The following is a 27,557-nucleotide window of genomic DNA, read 5'->3' as shown; positions in this document are numbered from 1 at the left end:
CCAGAAATCAAACCTGAAGGCACAGAAATTTACAATGTAAATGAGAGAGAATTCAAAATAGCTAATCTAAAAAAAACTCAATGAGTTGCAAGAAAACTCAGAGGGACAGTTCAATGAAATCAGGAATAAAAATAATGAACAGAGGAAATTCTTCACAAAAGAGACAAACTATAAAGAAAAAAGCATTCAGAAATGTTGGAGATGAAAAAAAAATAACGAATGAGATAAAGAAAAATCTGGAGTCCTTAAATAAGAGAGCTGACATTATGGCAGATGGAATCAGCAATTTAGACAACAGAAATATACAAATGCTTCAGAGGGAGGAGGAGACAGAAATAAGACTAAAAAGAAATGAAGAAATTCTCCAAGAAGTATCTAACTCAATTAGGACAAACAACATAAGAATTATAGATATTCCAGAGGGAGAAAAGTTTTTCTTTCTGAAAAAGGTGTTTCTTGCTGAAAAAGCAGAGAGCTTTTTCACAGGAATAATAGCTGAGAACTTCCAAAACCTGGGGAATAAGCTGTAATTACAAGTAAAAGAAGCTAATAGAACCCCTAATTTCATCAATGTAAATGGATCTTCTCCAAGGCATGTATTAGCAAAACTGACAAAAGTCAATGACAAAGAAAAAATATTGAGGGCAGCAAGGCAGAAGAAAATAACATACAAAGGATCCCCTATCAGCCATTCAGTGGATTTCTTAGCAGAAACCTTACAGGCTAGGAGAGAGTGGAATGATATATTCAAAGTTCTGAATGACAAAAACCTTCAGGAAAGAACACTCTACTCAGCAAAAATATCCTTCAGATATGATGGAGAAATAAAAACTTTCCCAGATAACCAAAAGCTGTAGGAGTTCATTGCGACAAGTCCCCCCCTAAACACACAAGAAGTGATCAAGAAGGTCCTTATATCTGAAAAAAAAAGAAAGGGTTTAGAAAGACTTGAGCAAGGAGATAAATAGGTAGACAAAATCAGAAAATTGCAGATCTCTATCAGAACAGCTTAGCAAACACTTAATTATACAAAAGGAAGGAAAACATCAAGAATAACTACAATCACTTCATTTTAACCAGAAACTCATAACACAAAATGGAATAAGTTGTGACAATAACTTAGGGGAAGAGGAAAGGGATGGGGCCTGCTTAGACTAAGGAAATAAGAGGCTATCAGAAAATGGACTATCTCACCTAGGAGATCTTTTATATAAACCTCATGGTAAACACTAGACAAATAATCAGAACAGAGACACAAATGATAAATACAGAGAAAACTGAGAAAACCATCATAGAGAACCACCCAACTGAATTGGCAGTCTGAAATACACAGGACAAGAATCAAGGGAAATATAGAACAACAAGAAAACAAGTGATAAAATGGCAGTATTAAGCCCTCATATATCAATAATCACTCTAAATGTAAATGGATTGAATACTCCAATAAAAAGACACAGATGTGGGATGGGTTAAAAAAGAAGCCCCAACAATGTGCTGCCTCCAGGAAACATATCTCAGCTGTAAAGATAGACTCAGAGTGAGGGGGTGGAAGATGATATTCCAAGCTAATGGCAAACAAAAGAAAGCAGGTGTTGCCATCCTTATATCAGATAAAGTAGACTAGAAGATAAAAAAGGCAATGAGTAACAAAGAGGGGCAGTACATAATGATAAAAGAGATACTCCACCAAGAGGAAATAACACTTATACATATATATGCACCTACCACACGAGCACCAAAGTAGGTAAAGCAACTATTAACAGACCTAAAAGTAGATATTAACAACAGCACAATAATATTAGGGGACCTGAACACCCAACTTACATCAATGGGTAGATCATCTAGACAGAAAGTCAACAAGAAATAGTGGAATTAAACAAAAAACTAGACCAGATGGACTTAATAGATGTATATAGAACACTCCACCCACAAACAGCAGAATACACATTCCTCTCAAGTGCAAATGGAACACACTCAGAGACAGACCATATGTTAGGAAACAAGGCAAGCCTCAATAAATTTAGGAAGACAGGACTCATGTCGAGTATCTTTTCTGACAATGATACTATGAAACTAGAAATCAACTACAAGAAAAAAGCTAGGAAAGCAACAAATATGTAGAGACTAAATAACATGCTACTGAACAACCAAAAGATCACTGAAGACATTAAAGAAGAAATAAAAAAATACCCGGAGACAAATGAAAATAAAATTACAATATACGAACTTACATAGGATGCAGCAAAAGTGATCCTAAGGGGGGAATTCATAGCAACACAGGCTCCCTTAGCAAGCAAGAAAAATCTCAGCTAAGCAATCTTAAACTACACCTAACAGAATTATAAAAAGAAGAACAAACAAAGGCCAAGATGAGCAGAAGGAGAGAAATAAGAAAAATTAGAGCAGAAATAAATGAAATTGAAACCAAAAAAACAGTAGAAAGGATCAATGAAACTAAGAGGTGGCTCTCTGAGAAGATAAACAAAATGACAAACCCTTACCCAGACTCACTAAGAAAAAAAGAGAGAAGGCTCAAATAAATAAAATTAGAAATGAAAGAGGAGACATTACAACAGAAATACAAAGGATTATAAGAGAATACCATAAAATCCATATGTCAACAAATTGGACAATCTAGAAGAAACGGATAAATTCTTAGACTCACACAACCTCCCAAAACTGAATCAAGAAGAAAGAGAGAATATGAATAGACCAATCACAAGTAAAGAGAGTGAAACAATAATCAAAAACCACCCAAAAAACAAAAGTCCAGGACAAGATGTCTTCTCAAAAAATGAGGAGTAAAAAAAATGATCATCTTAATAGATACTGAGAAAGAATTTGACAAGATCTAACACACAATTATGATAAAAACTCTCAATAAAATGGGTATAGAAGGAAACTACCTCAATATAATAAAGGCCATACATGGCAAACCCACAACCAACATCATACTCAATGGGAAAAAACTGAAAGCCATCCCTCTGAGAACAGGAAGAAGACAAGGGTGCCCACTCTCACCACTCTTATTCAACATAGTACTGGAGGTTTTGGCCCAAGCAATGAGTCAAGAAAAAGAAATAAAAGGTATCCAAACTGGCAAAGAAAAAGAGAAATTCTTGCTGTTTGCAGATGACATGATTTTATATGTAGAAAACCCTAAAGAATCCATCTTAAAATTATCAGAAATAATCAACAACTACAGAAAAGTTGCAGGGTACAAAATCAACTTACAAAAATCAGTTGCATTTGTATATTCTCATAATGAACTAACAGAAACAGAAGTCAAGAATACAATCCAATTTACAATCTCAACAAAAAGAATAACATATCTAGGAATAAATTTAACCAACGAGGTGAAAGATGTATTCAAGGAAAACTATAAGACATTACTGAAAGAAATCAATGATACATAAAGAAATGGAAAGTTATTCCATGAACATGAATTGGAAGAATACACACAGTTAAAATGTCCATACTCCCTAAAGCAATCTACAAATTCAATGCAATCCCAATCAGAATCCCCATGCTATTCTTTGTGGAAACAGAATAAAGAATCCTAAAATTCATATGGGGCAACAAATAGCTAAAGCAATCCTGAGAAAAAAAACAAAGTTGGAGACATCACAATCTCTGACTTCAAAATATACTACAAAGCTACAGTAATCAAAACAGCATAGCACAGGTACAAAAACAGACACACAGATCAATGGAACAGAATTGAAAGCCCAGAAATAAAATCACACATCAATGGACACCTAATCTTCAATAAAGGAGGTAAAAACATACAATCTCTTGCATTGAAGGAAAATCTCTTCAATAAATGGTGTTGGGAAAAACGATGGCAGGAAAACTGGACAACCACTTGCAAAAGAATGAAAATAGACCATTATCTTTCACCATACATACAGACAGCTAATCTTTGACAAAGGTGCTAAGAACATACAATAGAGAAAAGATAGTCTCTCCAATAAATGGTGTTGGGGAAACTGAACAACCACATGCAAAAGAATGAAAGTGGACCATTATCTTTTGCCATACACAAAAATTAACTCAAAATGGATCAAAGACTTGAAGGTAAGACATGAAAACATAAAACTACTAGAAGAAAATATAGGCAGTACACCCTTTGACATCAGTCTTAGAAGCATCTTTTCGAATACTATGTCTACTCGGACAAGGGAAACAAAAGAAAGAATAAACAAGTGGGACTTCATCAGACTAAAGAGCTTCTGCAATGCAAAGGAAACCAGGAACAAAATGAAGACAACTCACCATCTGGGAGAAAATATTTGCAAATCATATATCCAACAAGGGGTTAATCTCCAGAATACATAAAAACTCACAGAACTGAACTACAAAAAAAACAACTGATTAAAAAGTGGGCAGAGGATATGAGCAGACATTTTCCCAAAGAAGATATACAGATGGCCAACAGACACATGAAAAGATGTTCAACATCTCTAATCATCAGGGAAATGCAAATCAAAACTACACTTAGATATGACCTTACACCCGTTAGAATGGCTATAATCACCAAGACAAAAAATTACAAATGTCAGAGAGGATGTGGAGCAAAGGGTATGCTCATACACTGCTGCTGGGAATGAAAACTGGTGCAGTCACTATGGAAAACAGTATGGAGATTTCTCAAAAAATTAAAAATAGAAATACCATATGAACAACCTATCCCACTACTGGGTATTTATCCAAAGAAATTGAAAGCAAAACTTCAAAGAGACTTATGCACCCCTATGTTCATTGCAACATTACTCACAATAGCCAAAACGTGGAAGCAACCCAAGTACCCATCAACTGATGAATTGTTAAAGAAGATGTGGCATATACATAGAAAGGAATACTACTCAGCCATAAAAAGGACAAAATTGTCCCATTCGCAAGAACATGGATGGACCTTGAGGGTATTTTTTTAAGTGAAATAAGCCTGACAGAGAAAGACAAACACCATATGATTTGACTCATAGGTGGAAGATAAGCAAATACATGGATAAAGAGAACAGATTAGTGGTTACCAGAGGGAAAGAGGGTTGTGGGGTGGGAATAAGGCGTAAAGGGGCACATATATATGGTGACTGACAAATAATAATGTACAACTGAAATTTCACAATGTTACAAACTATTGTGACCTCAATAAAATAAAATAAAAATCATTAAAAAAAACCCCACGTCAATTGAAATTATCCCTTCAGAGGGCAAAAAGAAAAAAAAATGAAAAAGAGCGAAGAAAGCCAAAGTGAATTATTGGATACAATTAAAAGAAACTATCTATGCATTATTGGAGACTCAAAAGAAAAGGGAGAGAAAGGGGCAGAAAGCTTATACACATAGAAATACTGGATAATAACTTCCCAAATCCTCAGATGGATTTAATGAACTTCCAAGTTCATTAAGCTTATAGGAGCCCAAATAGTTTCAACCCAAAAATATCTTCTCTAGGACAAATTATAATAAAACTGTCTAGGGGCCAGCCCAGTGGTGTAGTCATTAAGTTCACATGCTCTGCTTCAGCAGCCTGGGGTTTGCAGGTTTGGATCCCAGGCACAGACCTACACACTGCTCATCAAGCCATGCTGTAGTGGCATCCCACATATGAAATAGAGGAAGACTGGCATAGATGTAGTTCAGGGGCAATCTTCCTCACACACACACACACACACACACACAAATAAAAATAAAACAAAATTTACTTTAAAAAAAACTGTCTAAAATCAAAGACAGAATTTCAAAAGAAGCAAGAAAAAAAATTCTTCACTTACCAGGGAACCCCCATAAGGCTATCAGCAGATTTCTCAGCAGAAATCTTGCAACTAGGAGAGAGTGGGATGATATATTCAAACTGCTGAAAGAAAAAACAACCAACCAAGAACGCTTTACCTGGCAAAGACATCCTTCAGAAATGAAGGAGTGATGAAGACTTTACCAGACAAAAAAAAACTGAGGGAGTTCATCACCACAAGACCTGCCTTACAAGATATACTTAAAGGAGGTATTCAAGCTAAAATAAAAAGATGCTAATAATAAGATGCTGATAAATAATATGAAACATATAAAAATAGAAAACACTTTGGAGAAGGTAAATATATAGTCAAATTCCGAATACTCAAATACTGTAATATGGTTGTGTGTTAATCACTTAATCCTAGCACAAAGGTTAAAGAAATAAAATATAAAAATAACTATAGCTACAATAATTTGTTAATTGATAGACTATATAAAAAGATGTAAATTGTGACATTAAAAATATAAAATATGGGGGGAATAAAAGGGTAGAGTATTCATATGCATCAAAGTTAGGTTGTTATCAGGTTAACATAATTATATCTATAATATAATTTATGTAAGGCTTATAGTAATCACAAAGCAAAAACCTACAGTAGATATGCAAAAGATAAAGAGAAGGGAATCAAACCATACCACCACAGAAAATCACCAATTCACAAAGGAAGACAGCAAGAGAGGAAGAAAGAAATTACAAAGCAGCTAGAAAAAAATTAATAAAATGGCATTACTAAATCATTACCTATCAATAATTACTTTAAATGTAAAAAGATTAAATTTTCCAATCAAAAGACAGAGTGGTTGAATGAACAAAAAAGTAACACTCAACCATAAGCTGCCTACAAGAGACTCACCTCAGGTTTAAGAACACATGTGAAGAGATAGAAAAAGATATTTCATGACAATGTAAACTAAAAGAGACCAGAGGTAGCTAAACTTATACCATACAAAAAAGACTTTAATTCAGACTGTAACGAGAGACAAAGTAGGTCATAAGTATAATGATAAAGGGCTCAATTCATCAAGAGGATATAACAATTACAAGTATTTATGCACCCAATGTTGGAGCACCTAAACATATAAAGCAAATACTAACAGAACTGAAAGGAGAAACAAACAGCAATACAATAATAGTTGGGACTACAATACCCCACTTTCAACAATGGCTAGATCATCCGGACAGAAAATCAAGAAACACTGGGAACTGAACTACACTTTAGATCAAATGGACCTAAAAGACATATATAGACATTCCAGCCAATAACAGCAGAATACACATCTTCTCAAGTGCACAAAGAATATTCTCTAGGATAGATCATGCAATACGTCAAAATGCAAGTCTTAACAAATTTAAGAAGACTGAAATCATATCAAGTCTCTTTTCTGACCACAATAGTATGAAACTAGAAATCAACAACAGAAGAAAAGCAGGAAAATTCACAAACACATGGTCATTAAACACCACACTACTGAACAATCAATAAGCCAAAGAAGAAATCAAAAGGGATATCAAAAGCTATCTTGAGGTAAAAGTAAATGGAAACACAACATATCAAAACTTATGGTACACAGCAAAAGCAGTCCTAAGAAGGAGTTTATAGTGATAAACACCTACATTAAGGAAAAAAAAGATCTCAAACAGCCTAAATGTACGCCTAAAAGAACTAGAAAAAAAAGAACAAAATAAGCCCAAATTTCACAGTAGGAAGAAAATAACAAAGATGAGAGCAGAAATAAATGAAACAGACTAGAAAAATAGGAAAGATCAATACAACAAAGGGCTAGTTTTTTGAAAAGATAAACAAAACTGACAAACCTTTAGATAGACTAACTAGAAAAAAAAACCAAATAAATAAAATGGGAAATGAGAGAGGTACATTACAGTGGATACCACAGAAACACAAGGATCATAAGAGACTACCTTGAACAATTATACATCAACAAATTGGATAACCTAGAGGAAATGGAAAAGTTCCTTGAAACATACAACTTACCAAGACTGTGATGAAGAAATAGAAGTTCTGAACAAACCAATTAACAACTAAGACTCATCGGTAATCAAAAACTTCCCAACAAAGAAAAGCTCAGGGCCAGATAGATTCACTAGTGAATTCTACCAAACATTTAAAAAATTAATGCCAATCCTTCTCAAACCCTTCCAGAAAAATTGAAGAGGAACAAACACACCCAAATTCATTTAACAAGGCCAGCATTACCCTGATACCAAAGCCAGCACTGGCTAAGGATACTACAAGAAAAGAAAACTACAAGCCAATATCCTGATGAATATAGATGCAAAAGTTCTCAACAAAATAGTGGCAAACCAAGTTTAAGAGCACATTAAAAGAATTCACATGCCATGAACAAGTAGGATTCATCCTTAGGATGCAAGGATGGTTCAACATATGCAAATCAAAAAATGTGGTACATCACATTAATAGAATAAAAGATAAATATCATACAATCATCTCAGTAGATGCAGAAAACACATCTGACAAAATTCAACCTCCTTTCAATATAAAAACTCTCAACAAAGTGAGTATAGAAGGAATGTACTTCAACATAATGAAGGCCATATCTGATAAGCCCTGAGCTAACATTATACTCAATGGTGAAAAGTTGAAAGATTTTCCTCTAAGATCAGGAACAAGACAAGGGTGTCTTCTCCACTCTTCAACATAGTGCTGAAAGTCCTAGCCAGACCAATCAGGCAATAAAAAGAAATAAAAGGCATTGCAAATCAGAAAAGAAGAATTAAATTGTCTCTGTTTGTGGATGACATGATCTTGTACATAGAAAATCCTAAAGACTCTGCCAAAAAAAGGTTAGAATATGAATTCAGTAAAGTTACAAGATACAAAATCAACATACAAAAATCAATTGTGTTTCTGTACACTAACAATGAACTATCTGAAAAAGAAATAAAGAAAGCAATTTCATTTACAACAGCATCAAAAATAATAAAATACAGATAGATAAACAATCCTAAAATTTGTGTGGAACCACAAAAGACCCCAAATAGCCAAAGTAATCCTAAGAAAGAACAAAGCTGGAGGCATCACACTTTCTGATTTCAGACTATATTACAAAGCTATAGTAATCAAGACAGTAATGTACTGGCATAAAAACAGACACAGAACAATGGAACAGAATAGGGAGAACCAAAAATAAACCTACAGATATATGGTCAACTAATATTTGAAAAAGGAGCCAAGAATACTCAGTGGGAAAAGGACAGTCTCTTTAACAAATGGTTCTGGGAAAACTGGACAGTCCCATGCAAAAAGAATGGATTTGGACACATCTTTCACCACTCACAAAAAGTAACTCAAAATGGATTAAAGAATTAAATGTAAGTCTTAAAACTGTAAAACTCCTAGAAGAAAACATAGGGAAAAGTCTCCTTGACAATGGTCTTAGAAATGATTATTTGGATATGACACCAAAAGCACAAGTAACAAAGTAAAAATAAACAAAAGTGGGATCACATCAAACTAAAAAGCTTCTACACAGCAAAAGAAATGATCCACAATATGAAAAGGCAATGTAAAGATTGGGAGAAAATGTTTGCAAACCACACATCTGATAAGTGGTTAATATCCAAAATATATAAGGAATTAACACATCTCAATAGCAGAAAAAAAATCCAATTTAAAAATGGGCAAAGGACCTGAATAGACGTTTTTCTAAAGAAATGGCCAACAATTACATGAAAAGATGCTCAACATCACTTTTTATCAGGGAAATGCAAATCAAAACCACAAGGAGATATCACCTAACACCTATCAGAATGACCGTTATCAAAAAGACAAAAAATTAGTGCTGATGAGGATGTGGAAAAAAGGGATCCCTTGTGCACTGTTGGTGGATATGTAAATTGGTGCAGCCAAAATGAAAAACAATATGGAGGTTTCTCAAAAAATTAAAATTCAAACTACCATATGCTCCAGCAATTCCACTCTGGTTATAGGTTTGAAGGAAATGAAATCACTCTCTCAAAGAGATATTTGCTGCCCCTATGTTCATTGAAGCATTATTTACAAAAGCCACAATGTGGAAACAACGTAAGTGTCCATCATTGGATGAATGGTAAAGAAAATGTGGCGTATATATATACAATGGAATATTATTTAGTCATAAAAAAAGAAGGAAATCCTGCCATTTGCGATAACATGGATGAACTCTGAGGGCATTGTGGTAAGTCAAATAAGTTACAGAGAAAGATAAATGTATGATATGATATCAATTATATGTGGAATTAAAAAAAGCCAAACTCATAGAAACAGAGAGTAGATTGGTGGTTGCCAAGGGGTGAGATATCAGGGAGGAGATGTTATTCAAAGTGTACAAACTTCCAGTTATGAGATAAGTTCTAGGATCTCATGTAAAACATGGTGACTTAGTTAATAATACTGTATTGTATACCTGAAAGTTACTAAGAGAATGAATCTTAAATGTTCTCAACACACACACACGAAAGGTAATTTTATGATGTGATGGATACGTTAACTAACCTTATCATGGTAATCATTTCGCAATATATACGTGTATCAAATCATCATGTTGTACACCTTAAACTTATACAATGTTATATGTCAATTATATCTCAATAATGCTGAAAAAAAGAGGAGAAAACACAAATTACAAATATCAGGAATGAATGGTGGAACATCATTATTTATATTACAGACATTTAAAAAGACAATAAGAATATTATGAGCAATTGTATTATAATAAATTTGACAATTTAGCTAAATAGTCTAATACTTTGAAAGATATAAATTAACAAAAAAACACAAAAGATTTAGATAATATGCTATCCTATATCTAATAAAGAAATTAAATTATTAATTAAAAACCTTCACACAAAGTAAATTCCAGGCTCAGATGGTGTTATTGGTGAATTCTATCAAACATTAAAAAAAAATAATATCAACCTTACATACACAAACTTCCAGAAAATAGAACACTTTCTGATTCAATTTATAAGACTAACTTTATTCTGATACGAAAACTACACAAAGACATTAAAAGGAAACTACAAACCAATCAATTTTTTTAAACAAATTGTGTTGAAATAATTGTATATTCATATGGGGGAAAAACGGAATCTCAACCCTTACCTCATACCATACATAAAAATTAACTCAAAATGGATCACAGATCCAAATATAAAAGCTAAAAGTATAAAATTCTAGATGAAAATATAGGAGAACATTTTCATAGTCTGGAAGGAGGCAATGATTTCTTAGGGCACAAAAAGTATAAACCATAAAAGAAAACATTTAAATTAGACCTCATCAAAATTTTAAAATTCTGCTTTTCACAAGACACCATTAAAAAATGAATGGTAAGCAATAGACTTGGAAAAAATATTCACATTATGTCCATATGATGAAGACTTTTACCTAGAATATACTGAGAACTCTTAAAATTCAATAAGAAGAAAACTCTTCAATTTAAAAACATGGGAAAAGGATTTGGATAGACATTCAAAGAAGATATATGAATGACAAGAAAGCACATGAAAAGATGCTCATCATAACTAACATCATTATTTATCAGAAAACAGATGATCAACAAATTAAAACTACAATGAGATAAGACTAAAATGCATAATAATTGCTAAAATCAAAAAGACTTAAAACAATAAATGTCTGTGAGGATCTGAAGTAATCAGAACTCTCATAGACTGCTAGTGGGAATGCAAAATGGTATACCCACTTTGAAAAACAGTTTTTTTATTATCAAGTTAAATGAACACATACCATACTACCAGCAGAACCACCCAAGAGAAATGAAAGCATATGCCCATACAAATACTTGTACATGGAAGTTCGTAGCAGTTCTATTCATAATAGCCCAAAACTAGAAACAACCTAAAATGTGATATGTGCTATTGTGATGAGGAATACTATTCAGAAAAAAAAGAATTACTGATAGACACAACCACATGGATGAATTTCAAACACATAGTACTGAGGGAAAAAAGCTAAACACAAAAGAGTACTCACTATATAAGTCCACTTAAATGAGACTATATAGAAAAGACAAGTCTAATCTATAATGATACAAAGTAAATCTGTGATTGTCTGGGGCCAAGGAAAGGGGGAGGAAGGTGGAGATTGAAGAACCAGGGGACTTTTTCAGGTAATGGAAATGGAGCTATCTTGATTGTGGTGGTGGTCAAATGGTTATATACATTTGGCAAAACTTATTGAACTGTACACAAAAATGAATGCATTTTCATTATATGTAAATTATACTTAATGTTTTAAAATATACTCATGGAAAAGCAAACTCTTCCAGAAAATGGAATATTTCTTAACTCATTTTCTAAGACTAACATTATTTTGATACCAAAACTGGACAAAGGTGTTAAAGTCCCAAATATCTTAGTGTGTGCTTATTGTTAGCCTTCTATTATGAAAACACAGCATTGATCAAGCACTTAAAGACACTTACGTACTTGCAGCTGGAGAAGGGAAGTTTGGATGAAAGAAAACAGCAGTAAGAGCCTCCTAACAAAGATATCCTAATTTACCATTTTATCCCGAAGTCTTCCACATTTCTCCTTTTTTAAAAAACTCATCTCCTAACCAATCTTCTATAAAAACTATATCCCTATTGGTAAGACAAAACACTGATACTGATTTCCAAAGCAAGACTGATATACTCCTGCAGCTTTCAATACAACTTTTAATACTTTAAATTCTCTCAAAATTAGTTACAGTCTACTCAATCACTATTAATTAATAAACGAGTTGTCACTTCTAAACGCTTTATGATCTTAAGACATTCTTTTTTGTGAAAAAAATTGGACATATATAATAGTAGAAAGAGTAGCATAATGAACTCCCATCCACACACCAAGATTATAAAGTTCTAGATGTTGTTATTCTTGCTTTATTTTTCTCTTCTTTCCTCCTTTTTTTTAAAAGCAAATCTCAGACATCCTGTCACTTCAGTCCTACATATTTCAATATGTATTCTAAAAAATATGAATCTTTTTTTTTTTTTGGTGAGGAAGATTGTCACTGAGCTAACACCTGTGCCAGTCTTCCTCTATTTTGTATGTGGGATGCCACCACAGCATGGCTTGATGAGCAGTGTGTAGGTCCACACCCAGAATACAAACCCACATACCCTGAGCCACTGGAGTGGAATGCACAAACTTAACCACTATGCCACCAGGCCAGCCCCCAAATCTTTTTAAGATTATTTATTTTTGTAAAGTGTAGTATTAGATAGCTTTCTCAACATACTAGAAGTCTGGCTGAATCTTGTTACCCCTCTTCAACATCAGAATTTTTTCAACTTCTGAAATCTATGGCAACTACATAAGTAATAAGAAAAAACTCTTTCAAGGAACATTCTTTTCTATAAGATTTCATTAGGCACCTTTGGCTTACAGTCTCCATTAAAGCTAGATATGTCATTTAAACAGAGGATAAACCTCAATTTTTCATTTGACAAGGAAACTAATTTCTTGTTTTCACAAAGGCATGGAGAGAAATAAAAGTGGTCACTAAGTTCTAGACAAAGAAAAAAGTCATCCCATAGCTGTATAATACAGATATTATATCCCTACACAAGTATACACTGAGTGCAAAAGTATATTTTCCACCATTGGAAGAAAGGTAGAAAATATTCACACAGTCTAGTGACTCAGGAGGGGCACTTCTCAGTAATTCCTGGTCACATGTTCTCCACTGTGATCAATCTGCAGATATCACCACATCATTCAACGTCAGTCCTACTAAATGATAAAAATTTAAAAATTCAGTATACCTTATCTGAAAAGCATACTTGATATATTTCCCATGGCTATTGCTTTGTTTCGGGAAGAAAGAGCACTATATTTTAATGACATGAGTTGTACCACAATTGGCTTGCTAAGTTCCTTAAAGCTAAACCCTAAGATCTTAAAAGGAAGTAAAGATTCTTCATCCATAAAAGAGATTTTTCCCTAACTGACCAAATTATAATCTGACATATTGAAACAGATAGTATGTTAAACACATCCTGCCTAGTTGTCTGGGAAAAGAGGTAGAAGGGGACAATGACATAGTAATCAACTGGACATGGAAAGCAAGCCAATTTTTAGTCTGTCAAATAACATTTTTGAAGGGCAGCATTTCTTCTGACTCTCAGTATAAAGGATTCTGCGGATTCCCCTCCCCCATTTTTAACTCTCACACTATCAAACAGGAATTAGCTGTGAAATAGAGTTACTCCAAGGCACATTAATCTTAAGAGACATTCTACTTCTCTTTCATAATTCTTCTACATAAGGTACAAATCATTCATCTTAGGAAGAATTAAAAGGAATTACCCATAAGGCTGACAAAAATATCTAGGAAGCCTGGGAGTAGCCCAGTTAGAATCTTAATAAAAGATACAAAGAGCAATAAACCCTCACCTCGGCTATTTAAGCAAATACAAGAATGGGACTTATAATACATATACTGACATTGATCAACTTGTGACTGCATGAGGTAACAGTACTCTCATACACACATTATTCATCCACTGTATGTTACTTGTCCTAACCTTTCAATTTAATTAAATCTTACAGAACCTATTAAATTCAGTCTGGTTGCATAAGATTATGACAGTCATTAATGAGCCAGATTTTTAAGTGAGTTGATGACTGACTGGTTAAGAGAGCTTTTCCCTTTTGTTCCCCTGCTGTTTATTGCAATGGAAACTAGAATACCAATATTTTTAGGACTTCATTAAAAGTGTAATACTGACTTTTCCCTGTGTATGAACCACGTCAGATTTGAAACTTGCTAGTTACTTAAATTTACACATAAATCAATACCAATTTGGTAAAGTTTAAATTGCAATTTTCAAAATAATGCAACAGACTGACCCAACTTAACTCTCCACTTCGGAAAAAAAAAAAAAGCTGAACTACAGATTTATCTCAGGAATGACCTCTGAGGCAAGTGTATAATAAACATTCATTCTTATTTGTTCTTTTTTCCCCATCTATTTCTCTACCAAAAAGCAGACTGTAAAATGTAAAACTTAAATCATACAAATGTCAGGAGTTCTTGCAAATAGGCTGCTTGTTTTAGTTAAAAATGTTTAACTATCATTTAAAGTTTTCAAACTTCTCTCCCTCCACATGTGGGCAAACTTTTACATTTACTATTGCCTATTGTTTGAAACAAAGAAAGTAAGAGTTTTATTGCTATTAGGATGTGGGATGATGGGGGACCCACAGGATAGTTTTTGGCACAAATTTATTTAAAACAAATATTGAAAACTCCAGATCCACCTAAAAACGGGTGAGGATGATATCTCACTGCTTTTGCAACATTAGGTTTTTTTGTCAACGACATACAAGTATATCTAAAAAATACAAGTTCCATAGCAATGATTGCACAAGCCTTATGCTTGGAAAAGGTATGCTCACAGCTGTATGAAGAGTGAAAACTCAAGGAATAATTTATGGTAGTAGTGTCAATGATGATTTTAAAATATATATGTATTGTCACTTGAGGAAAAGAAAAATCATTAAACAATTTGACTTTGAGAAACAGTGTTGAGTAGACCATGCTAATGCTGACTCATTTCAAATGTAGATAACAAAACTTAAGTGGGGTATAGTCACCACTCCAAGCACACTAATCATTGAATCAGAAAGATTATTTAACAACTCTCCAGTTCTTAAGATGATTTATCCCAATACTCAAATGATAACATTCTCTATTGAAATCAGACAAAAAGGCAGTAAAATATGGTTGAGCACAGGCGTTCCACACAGTAGTTATGAGTTGCTCAAAAGAGTGGAGTTCTAAAATTTATTTTGATTTTCTTAAACTCACTCACTTGTGACCAATCTCATGTGCAATGGTAAAAGCTGAACCCAGGCCAATGTCTTCATTAATGCTGCAGCTCCTTTCAGGCTCACACATTCCAGCCACAGAGGCCAAGCCTGAATAAACAGAAGGAGACACAAAGGGTCAAGCCAAGGTGTTTCAGTCTTAAAAAGCCCATACTTATAAATGCCTGGATTCTTTTTAATAACCTCCATGCACAGAAGGAGCAGTTGGCAAAAGGTTAACTTTCTAGTCATTTGCAAAATCACTGGGGGGAGTTTCACTTTGCCGGCTAGACATTAATATTTTTTGAACTGCAGTCAGTGCTGGAAAATGTCTAGACTAGGGGTTAGATTTATAAATTTTACTTCTGGTAACTTGGGACCACCTAGTAACTTGAGCCAGAAGAGGGAATTCAAGAAAGCATTTCTATTTTAACATTCTTCAGGCTGTAGAAAGCAAAATATATCGACATTATTTTTCTAAAGAGATCTGTTTAAGTTTAATGGGTTCATAAAAATATACAAGCAACTTTTTAGTTACCAAAAAAAAAAAAAGAGAGAGAATCCCAAATGGTTTTTTAAAATGACATTTTTATAAAAACAAAAATGAATGATTCAAAAGAAAAAGAACTGTAAAGATGAGAGGTTTTTGGATTTTTTTAATCTTCTGAAATTAGTCCTGATAGTGATGCAATAATTTCTTTAAGCATTTTAATGGGATGAAAGTCATTTACACATTCAGTGTAGCTCTCCCCTCTCCCATCCCCCTTCGATAAGTTAGAGTTTTACTAATAAAACAAAAATTTTGGTGTTAATTCACTGATTCTAGTGAAATGTTATGTTACTCAAGGTATTCTTCCCATGGGAATTTTAGTATACAGAGGATTTAACATTTACTTCCAGATGAACGTCATGCTCTGTGAATTAGTATGCAACTTTAAAACAGTGCTTAGAAAAAATTTTTGTATGAAAGACAAAATGTCACGTTTATAAGGAAACAATGCCAAATGATACTTCACACACATAGAGACAAAAATTATTTAAGAGAAACTAAAGTAAAGGTAGGAAAAAATTTCACATGTTAGTAGTCTACTATTGTCACTCAAATACTGAGAATTAACTTCCCACCAAAAGCGATTTCAATCCAATTCAATGACTATTTATTGAATGCAATAAACAATGTCCTCTGCTAGGTACAATTTCCCATTTGCACTAATTTTGAACAGTAGTAAAAGCTATTCAATTCATATTTTTACTGACAAGAAAGCTCTAGAAATTGTGTTTCTCCATATCTTCCAGTATAAAATATTGAAATAATAACCACATTGAAACAGAGTTGAGGTTAGTGCTCTATTTGGTAATACATTGTTTGTTTTTCCCACTGTTTTATGTGGAAGGGGAAGTTACAGAAGGGGTTGATTTCTGCCTCACAGTTATTATACAAATACTAGCGATACCCTTGTGCTGCCTGTCCATTCACTTAGAAGTCTTGTGACCTGAAGAAGAGGAAGTAAAAAGAGGGAATAATTGAGGCAAGACGACTTAATTTTGTGGTTAATCAAAAATATTTAACGTACCTTACTTTCAAATTCCACTGAGAGAAAGAGGGAGAGAGAAAGATTACAAAAAAAGTTTGCAGTACAGTATCTGCAGCTTAAGTATGTTAAACTATTGGGTTCAATATGGTTCTTGATATGGGAAAAATGAAGTCACTCTGAATACCATCTTCATTTTGAGCTTCATGAAATTTGGCTTAAAAAAAAGAATTGCTAGAAAAATTATTGCTAAATTAACATTTCTTATATTTCCAAAAATATATTATCGCGTGGGTTAGCTTTTTGTTTGATGTTGTCGTTGTTGTTTGGTATGTGCCATGTGGCTGCATTTTTAGTTGAGAATTCTCAATGACTCCTCAAGGTGTATTTGCAACCACGGATTTACCGCCGCATCTGATATAAAATTGTTAGCTCTACTGAAAGAACAACTTAAGAAAGAACATATTTGGAAAATAACCACTACTTGTTGAAAATATAAAGGTAAATATTAACTAAAATAAAAGAATAATTTAGATACTAATGTATTTTCATAACCCCACACTATTTTCTGTATTCCTATAAAATTGAAGCTATCAAAGTTCTTATGTGTCATTGTGTTAATAGGGGTTTGATACTATTTGGGTCATTTAGATCTCCTAAGTTTGATGGCCACAGTTTGCACCCTTAAATCTATTTAGCCATGTTACAATTGGTCATCAGAAGTACTAAGCAAGAAAATATGCAAGAATCGGCATAAAAATCAACATGAAAGTTACCAGAATGACCATTCAAAAAGAAATAACCTGATCAATTCTGTACTGATAATATATTTTCCACATATGATGGTAAACACATGTATAAATATGCAGTTCACTCAGTTTTCACCATGGGATAGTATAAAAATAATTTATAATGTTTTTTATTTGAAAAATAATTTATATTGAGCTTAAAAATGCATTGACATGTACCCAAGTATTAATGTATTGATTCTAGAAATTAGTAAACTATCAAAATTGGAACACATTATTTTGAAAAAAAATGAGAGTAGAGTAGGAAAATATCTCAAAGCTACTTTGGCAAAATGACAACAAAAGTACTAGGCAGTGTTATACTAACATCTCAAGGAAGAACATATCTCAATGTAAATAATCTACCTTCAAAAAGCAGAATAGAATATGTATAGATACAGATGTATATATCTGTGTATATCTATACATATTCATTTCCTCAAAATATATATACTAGAAAAATACAAGGTCTAGCCTGTACCTTCTTTGAGGTTTAGTGTGTATTGTACCTAAAATTGATTAAGCACTTAGTAAATGCTTACAGAATTTGAACAATAATAGAGGTGGGTCAGTTAAAGAGTACATACGATTTCTACATTAAATACGAATAAGAGTCCATTTATTATAGCATTCTTTATGAAACACCTTTATAGTTTCTTCCTTACATTATTTTAACAATATCCCTGCAGCATAAGGGCAGATATTACTACGACACCATAGATAAGGAAACTGAGGAAGAAAGGGCTAAATAAACTGTAAAATGTAACGCACTGAAACTGTCAAAGCCAGTTATTGTTTTCATTTCAAGGTCCCCTCCTTTGGATTACGTTGGTTTTGTTAACCTAAAACACTATGAAGAAAGTCTTTTTGATTTGAGCCTCTCAGCAAAGAGAGCTCTTTCTGCTTGTTAACTAGCAAACTTCTCCACCGTAATACTTGTTTATCATTGGCTAATTGGGATTTCTTCTCTTGCCATAAATCCTGAGGGAAATGGGGTAAGGGAAGCCTGGGAAGGCAGAGAAAAATTATCAAGAGAAATTTTAATCTCCGAAGAGATGTTTCACTGAATTCCTAAGGAATTTGGGTAACACTTTTTCTCCCACCTCATCCTTAAATGTGATCTTCCCAAAATTCTTATGAGGTGCATAGGACTAGATTTCATAACTATTCTTTTACAGATAAGAAAATTGAGACTTGCCAGAGAGAATTTGCCTTCAGTTGATTAACTTCTGAGTCTGTAAAATGTCTCTATGACACTAAAAATATTATTAGAAAAAAGTTCCTGTTTTTTAAATAACTCTAGTTGCTTAATAATTTAGTCTACTTGAAAGCTACTATTTTCCCCTACTTGTATTTGCAGTTAACTTTTTTTTTAAGACTTTATTTTTCCTTTTTCTCCCCAAACCCCCCCGGTACATAGTTGTATTGTATATTTTTAGTTGTGGGTCCTTCTAGTTGTGGCATGTGGGATGCTGTCCCAGCATGGCCCAATGAGCAGTGCCACGCCCACACCCAGGATCCGAACTGGCAAAACCCTGGGCGGGTGAGACCCTGGGCCGCTAAACCAGAGGGCGAAAATTTAACCACTCGGCCATGGGGCTGGCCTCGTACAGTTAACTTTTAACCAGTATGAAGTTACGCTCCGGAACATAAGGGGATTTTTTTTTAAATTCTAGAATACTACAGAAGTGTTTTTCACAAAACAAATGATATTGCGGGAGGACAAAAAAGATAATCCCGTCCTCTCCACCTCTGGCTATATTTTACAAAATTGCCCCTTTTTTGTTCATGTAATAAAAATTTCCAATAATATCTTAATTTATGGGGATATATGCTTTCCACAAAATTGTACCAAAAGAAGTACTGTTCTTAATGCCTCTCCTTTAAATAGCCCCCAGCCTTTTCTTCTTATCCTTTCCTAGCCTGAGATTTGAAGATGCTGGTTGCTTTCATCTGCTCTCAAACTCCTTGGTATTTTCGGAAAATACATTATAGAGATGGATTATATGAAAATGAATGGCAACTTTTGATTTATCATTATTGTTCAATGATTTTGAAGCAGCTTCTAAGTTGTTTTTAATCATCATTCTACGTGTTTCACGGTAAGTGACATATCCGCAAAGGTCAGGTTTAACAATTTATAGGAGTAATTTCAGATGTGCCAGAAAGGAAAATTACCAAATGAATAATAAAAGGTAAAGCCATTGACCAAAAAGACAATCTGAACTATCTTCCCTTTATAAAAAACTTACCCAGTGTTCCACAGGGCTTATTTTTATAAGTGCAGATATCATATCTATAGAGGAGAAAAAAGAGAGACGAAATTTATAATCTGATCAAATTTGTAAAATATTTTTGTATATTTATCACATTTCTGTCTTGGAACTCTGGTTGTCAGACCACAATCAGCGCAATTATGAGCAGCCAGCTGGAGTGCTGGCATTTTCAGCACTCTGGGGGACTCAGCCGGCTGCACTACACTCACAGCCTCTGGCTGCAAGCCAGTAGGACACCTGCCAGTAAGAAAGGAAGGTTAAAGTGGATTTTTGTAATCGTGAGTTCCATAAAATCATCTACCATACTGTTTTGAAGCTAGAATAGCTTGTCTACAGATTGCTACTGCTTCTACAAAAGCAAATAGGTGGCTTTTTATTCCCAAGCTCTTTTGAACCTGCTGGAATATTTTCTTATTATAGCCACAGATTGTATTTTATACTTCTGAGCTACAAGCACTATTTGGAGTTCCTTCGACTCTAACACAGATTCTTGTTTGTTTGTTTGTCTGTTTGTTTTTAAACAAAGAACTACTACAATACAGTAATGGGAATAAAATTGATATCACATAGTTTTCCTAGTTGTATACTAGCAATTGTGTGATTAACACAAATATTTTTTTCCTGCTTTTTTTTTCTCCCCAAATCCCCCTAGTATATAGTTGTATATTTTAGTTGTGGGTCCTTCTAGTTGTGGCATGTGGGACGCCACCTCCACATGGCCTAATGAGCAGTGCCATGTCCACATCCAGGATCCAAACCCTGGGCCGCCAAAGCAGAGCGTGCGAACTTAACCACTGGGGCTGGCCCCCAACACAAATATTTTTAAGTGACTTCACAAACAGCTAATCAAATAGCTCAACAGAAAGCTTGTCTAATGTTGGTCAGATTTATTCTAATGTGGTACTGCATTATAACTCAGTACAAAAGGTGGCGTCCATAAAGCAATGTTGCACATTTTAAAATACATTACATTTAGAATGCTAAATCAATATTGATGTGAACATTTATTTTAAGCATTTTTATAATATCCTCGTAAACCAATCTTTAAAACCAAAAGTATTCAGAGTTTGTAAAGTAAGAATAAAAAAGAAATTTAAGAAGACTAAACATTTTTATTTGCCTATGTTTTATTCCAGAAACGAAAAGCTTTTCAGGTAAAAAACAAAATTTCACAAACTACAGGAAAATCTACGTTGTAAAAGTTTTCTTTTATTGTATATAAATAATGGCTAGTCCATATTATTGGGGGAAGGGGTTAGTAATTAATCTCATTTTTGTTCATCAGATCAAAATGTATGTCCAAGAAACAAATATTACAGTCAGCATATCACTGTGTTGTTGAACTCATTAAAATCCCTGGAGATTCCCTTTGCCTGTTTTTAGAATTTCAAACCCTTCATCTTGTTCACTTTACATTTGAGGAAACGGATTTCTCCTCTTGCATAACTTTCTCTTCTGACCAGTCACACAGTCATCCCCTCTCTTCTCTTGTAATTGGCAGGCATGAGATTGCAGTATCTGGTACACTCTTGAATGTAAGATATAGAGAGGGTACTTGGCGTGTTTACCAAAGCAACAGAAAGTATATTCTGGGTGTCACAATCAATTTATCTGTGATCATAGCCTGTAATGCCTATGACGTTACATAGACACAACCCACACCAGCAGGCTTCAAGAAAATGTAAACGAAGACTTTTCATGAGTAATGCAGATATAAATGTTTAAATGGAATCTATTTCCAAATCCCTAACTTTCATATGTGCCCTTTCCTACAACTGATGTGCCTGAGAATCCACCTGCAAGCCACCAGTGTTCCACTCCTCTTTTGCCTCTCATAATCGCCCTGTTTCTACTTTACAAAAAAGAAAGCATACTTCTCACCCATCCCAAACCTTGTTATGGTACATTGCTCCCCGGGTGTAAAAGTCTCCAGAGCATAATACAAAGGGATAACTCAAGAATGCAGTAATCCTGTAGGATAATCCCAATGAGCAAAGCAAGAAAAACTGAGGGGGATGATGCTTATTTCATCCTGGCAAGACTCTGTCTTTCTGCCAGTCTGACTGTTTATAAAATCAAGATATAAGTCTATCTCACAATTAGAATTCAGAAGTGAGATGGTTGTCACGGAGTGTATTAACATGTACATTTGATCTAAAAAATGAAGTCAGGCTTGTTATTGACAGACAAGTCTGACTTAGCTAAGCAGTTTGGCAATGAGGACTGAGTTAGCCAACTAGATTAAATGGTGAACATTTTTCGTGACTGAATGAACTAGTCAGCTCCAAAGTTTTGACAGAATTTATTTAAAGCATATATACAGCATATAATATGTTTTTAACTATAGTCTCTGTAGCTACTTAAACTTAGGATAAAAAGTATTTTAGACATCAACTTTAAAATATGCAACGTGGCACACAATTTTTCAAAATTATTGTAGGAGGCAAATTAAGCAAAAAGCTTGAAGACCACAGACAAATACTACTTATATTGCTACCTCAAAACAGTCCTTTCTCATCTCCTCTCGTTGCTCTCATTTTGTCCACACATTTTATTTTACACTCATGATGAATATTATCTCAATTTGCCATGACTGCCCAAAATACCTACATAAAGGCTAAAGCTATCAACAAATGATGCAAGCTAAAGCATCTTAGACTAAGGTAATTCTATTTTCACTTTCTTCGTCTTTCCCCAATCCTCTAACATACTTGTATAATTCTCTATAAGACATTCTATAGGGAAAAGGCATGCTATTTTCTCTTGGTTTTTGCATTCAATTCACACTGTACCCCTCTCTATTCCATATTCACAGAAAGCAGTTATGATCTATGCATTTACCTTTGATACCAAGCACTGAAGAACATTTTTACATTCATTCTTTCAAAATATGGATTTGCTGAGCACCTATCATATGCTCAGGTATAGTGTCATATACTAGAATCTAAAGATGGATAAGTAAGTTAGTTGTGGTCTATTTGGGAAAAGACACATAAGCAGATAAGTGACAAAATAATGCAGAAAAACAATCAAATAAAATAAATGTAAAAATAAGTTAAACTTACACATAATAGAGCCAATACTTGTTAGCTATTATAATGACTATTATTGCCATAATTAAGTTATACACAAGATACTATGAAAATATAGAGCAAGGAGCAATTCCACAACAAAAAATTAGGAAATAGATTCATATAGGACATGATATCTGAAGACTTAGCCAGATAAAAAAGAAAACTAAAGACATTCCAAGCAGAGAACAGAATAATCAAAAGAACAGAATCTAGAAAGGGTACGGCACATGCAGGGAACTATGAGAAGTCCAGAGAGGCTGAACATGAATGTATACAAAATATCAGAAAATCAATTTAGAAATTCAATTTGGGGAGGGCAGAGTATTAATATTAGTTACCTTGAATGGCAAACCAGATTTGTTTTTTCCAAAATAGAAACTTAAAAATTAGTTGATATAGTAGGAAAGTTTTCTTTTTAAGTATATTTATGTGAGTGTGTATACAGATTGAGTTTGTATACAGATAAAAATCTGGGAGGATAACAATGAGTATATAAGGAAGAGATGGGAAAGTAAGAAAAATATAATGATTTTTACTCCATTTTTTATATATATAATATATATGTATATATTTTTTATATATATATTCCCCCAATATATAATATATACATATTTCTGTATAACTAACATTTAATCAGAAAGTATTCCAACTATGCCTGTTTCTGATGATGAACACAAGAGATAATTGATAATTAGTCTAATAAATGTTTAATAAATGTTGAAAATGTGTTTTTCATTGAAGAAAGAAATTAGTGGTGTTCCAGATCTGTAGATCAGCCAAAATATTTCAGAGACATATTTCAGAGACACAACAGCAACAGAATTCTGTCCCCAAAATATGTTCATGTATTTATTGAGTGCATTTTTCATGCAAAGTGTTGTCAGAGCACCTAAATAACAGACAGCTGGAACGTCTTCAAGCTTATAAAACGAGGACTATGAACTCTCTTATGCCTCCTTGTTTGTTTAATAAATAGGTGTATGCTTAATGGAATTTGATCTAAAACTCCCTTCATTATAACTGATAACAATACTCACTCACCAAACCCTAAGAGTTTGCTTGATCATATTAGCCTAGGTCAGTTTGAAACAATAAAAATTCCTGATTGATGAAAGGAAGAGGTGATATAGTAATAAGAAAAATAATTTACATGTGGCTATATCCACTATAATACATACTCCTAAAAGATTTCTCTTCTTTAGGCTATTATTATAATTGTGAGCAAGAGGAAGACTTCAGCCATGAATTAAAAACTTTACACGGTCTTATCCATGAATTACATAATATAGAATCAAATTGTAGTTATATAAAAATTAGGAATGATAAATCTAAAAAGCCTGTTTCTATTCAAGTTAAACTTCCTGAACTGTATTGATTTTCCACTTCAATAAAAATTGATTAATACAAATATATTTTCATACCTTGATTGTGTGTGCTCACCCAACAATGTGTTACCTGTACATAACAAAATGTTCAGCACAAGTGCTGAGACATTAAAAAAGTTAAAAATTGCTTTAATTCAGTTTCTTTATATTTTTATAAACTTACTATTCTTTAACATTTTACCTTTTTTAATTTCTCTTTTGTGTGTTATTTCTTATTTCACATATTCTCTCATAACTATTTTTCCTTCTTTTTCATGTATAAATTTCTGATTCTTTCCCTTCCTACAAACTATTCTCTTTGCAGTCAGTCTCATATTTCTACAAATGGTCAGAATCTTGAGAAGTTACCTAAATTCAAGCTATACTACACTTAAACCATGATTTCTCAAATTAAGTCAAGTATCAACCAGCTTATTTTAGTTCCTATATATATCTCTCAGTCTTCTCATGTCTTCCCTTCAAACATCATTTTTCAACAGTATGCCATGGTAATCCTCACAAACTTCACACTGCACGCCTTTCTTTCTCCTTACTTTCTCATTTTTACCTTGCATCAAATTTACTCTATATCCTATCAACGCTTCTCTGTCATACTATGATTTTGCCTTATTTTCCTCCAAAACTGAGTCACTTCAGGAAAAATTGCAAAGAAAAATAATGCAAGGAATCTTGTTTTAGCCTAAAGATATGAATGGTGTGCTTTTAGGAATTATCTTGCCACGCAAATTGAACATAGAAGAGACTGAGGAAAAGGAGTTCCCCACTGTCCACTCTTAGCACTCTCTAAACAAATTAATCTCTACTAAATTTTGACCTCCAGATGTGGCAAGAGCCCCTAAACCTAGGCCTTTGGTCTAAACTACAGGCTAGGCTAAGAAGTACACCGGAGTCTTAAGAAGCAAGAGAAAAGCTGAAATATGATTAGAAAAGGTTCTCCGGCTTCTGAATTTGAACAGAAAGAACGCCTTATCAGGGCCAGCCCAGTGGCACAGTGATTAAGTTCGCGCTCTCTGCTTCAGCGGCCTGGGGTTCACAGGTTAGGATCCCGGACATGGACCTAGTGCTCCTCATCTAGCCACGCTGTGGTGGCATGCCACACAAAATAGAGAAAGATTGGTACAGATGTTAGCTCAGCAACAATCTTCCTCAAGCAAACAGAGGAGAATTGGCAACAGATGTTAGCTCAGGGCCAATCTTCTTCACAAAAAAACCCAAAAAACAAAAAAAATCCCACCTTATCACTGTGGTACCTTTTTCTGTTTTCTTTTCATAAAAGAATAATAGAGAACTCAGGGCAGATGAAAAAAGAAAAACTAAGAAACACGATCTTAGGGAATCTACATAAAGTCAGAAATCTAAAGGAAATCAGGGTTCTGCTTTTGGATGAGTAGATGAATGCACACATTGTCATTCTCTTACCCTAAATTCATACAATTGGATTGATGGAGCAAGATCAAAACCAGAGTTGGTTGAATATCTGTTACTATAACATTGGTATACTTACTTTTCTGCTGTAGATACTTTCAACTCTTTAATCTCCTAATCACTTTTGGCTGGGCATGGCTATCAGAAGAAACTGACCAAACAAATGATTAAGTCCCATTTTAAGGTCTGCAAAATAGAGCACTGCCTTACTATGATGAAACACATGTATGGGTTCCTAAAACCTTTTCCAAAAACTACATTCCATTCTTATGTAAGAGAAACAATCATTGCAAAGAAGTGTTCCTTCCAATGATTTAGTTTTGAAAATGGAATGAATCGAAATCTAAACTTTGAGTCTCATTTGTTTAACACTGAGTCACAGACTTACTTCCAAACAGAATGCCCTATGTACTGTGGTGTCTCATTTAGTTCTCTTAGATGTGGTGGTGAAAGCCAAGTGATAGCAACACAGCACTTCTCTGCTTTCTTTACATGTACTAAGGCAGCACCATTATAAAACTGGCTTCAGTTCTAAAAACAATTGTAACAAAATAATAGAAAGAAAGAATTATTTTAACTCATATGCAAGAATGTATACCACTCTTTATGATAAATGAAAAAGATTATAAGACCACTTATTTTATAATGGGCTGCTGTAACAGAATACCATAGTCTGGGTGGCTTAAACAACAGACATCTATTTCTCACAGTTCTGGAGGCTAGGAAGTCCAAGATGAAGGTCCCAGCAGATGTGGTATCTGGTGAGAGCCTGCTTCCTAGCTTGTGTACAGCAGATTTCTCCTTGTATGCTCACATGGCCTTTCATTGATGCTTACTTATGGAGATAGAGAAAGCTCTGGTGTCTCTTCCTCTTCTTATAAGGGACTAATTGCATCATGAGGGCTCTACTCTCATCACCTCATCTAAACCTAATCACCTCTAAGGCCCCATCTCCAAATACCAACACACCAGTGATTAGGAACTCAACATTAGAATTTGAGGGGGACATTCAGTCCACAACATTTCATCCCTACCCCCGCCAAGTTCATGTCCTTCTCCCATACAAATACATTCATTCCATCTCAACAGCTCCAAGAGTCTTAACTCATTCTAGCCTCAAATCTAAAGTTCAGAGTCTTATCTAAATAGCACCTGAATCACATAAAGCTGAGACTCTAGGTACAATTCATCCTGAGGCAAAATTTCTTTTCAGCTATGAACCTGTGAAATCATGAAAATTACGTAGTTCCAAAATTCAATGGTGGGACAGGCATAGGATAGACGTTCCCATTCCAAAAGGGAGAAATCAGAAGGAAGAAAGGAGTGATGAGGGCCAAGTAAGTCTAAAACCCAGCATGGCAAAACTATTAGATCTTAATGCTTGAGAATAATCCTCTTTGGTCTGATGTTCTTCCCTCTGGACCCACTGGTGTGGTGGCA

At 34.0% G+C, this 27,557-nt stretch overlaps 1 protein-coding gene across 2 annotated transcripts in view; it reads right to left on the bottom strand.

Moving 5' to 3' along the window:
- Positions 1 to 27,557, bottom strand: part of ADAMTS6 (ADAM metallopeptidase with thrombospondin type 1 motif 6) — a 315,103-nt gene that overhangs the window by 156,236 nt on the left and 131,310 nt on the right. For both annotated transcript variants that reach the window (XR_006890005.1, XM_046670994.1), the window contains exons 8-9: positions 20,210 to 20,253; positions 15,643 to 15,748 (exon numbers count right to left, since the gene is read on the bottom strand). Coding sequence is in view for 1 of the 2 variants with exons in the window: in XM_046670994.1 (XP_046526950.1) it covers positions 15,643 to 15,748; positions 20,210 to 20,253 (150 nt within the window). In the remaining variant the exon portion in view is untranslated. The remainder of the gene's footprint in view (positions 1 to 15,642; positions 15,749 to 20,209; positions 20,254 to 27,557) is intronic.

Source organism: Equus quagga, chromosome 9 (genome assembly GCF_021613505.1).
Source record: "Equus quagga isolate Etosha38 chromosome 9, UCLA_HA_Equagga_1.0, whole genome shotgun sequence".
Lineage (NCBI taxonomy): Eukaryota > Metazoa > Chordata > Mammalia > Perissodactyla > Equidae > Equus > Equus quagga.
Note: the sequence above shows the minus strand (reverse complement) of the source record. Positions and strands in the feature narration are given on the sequence as shown.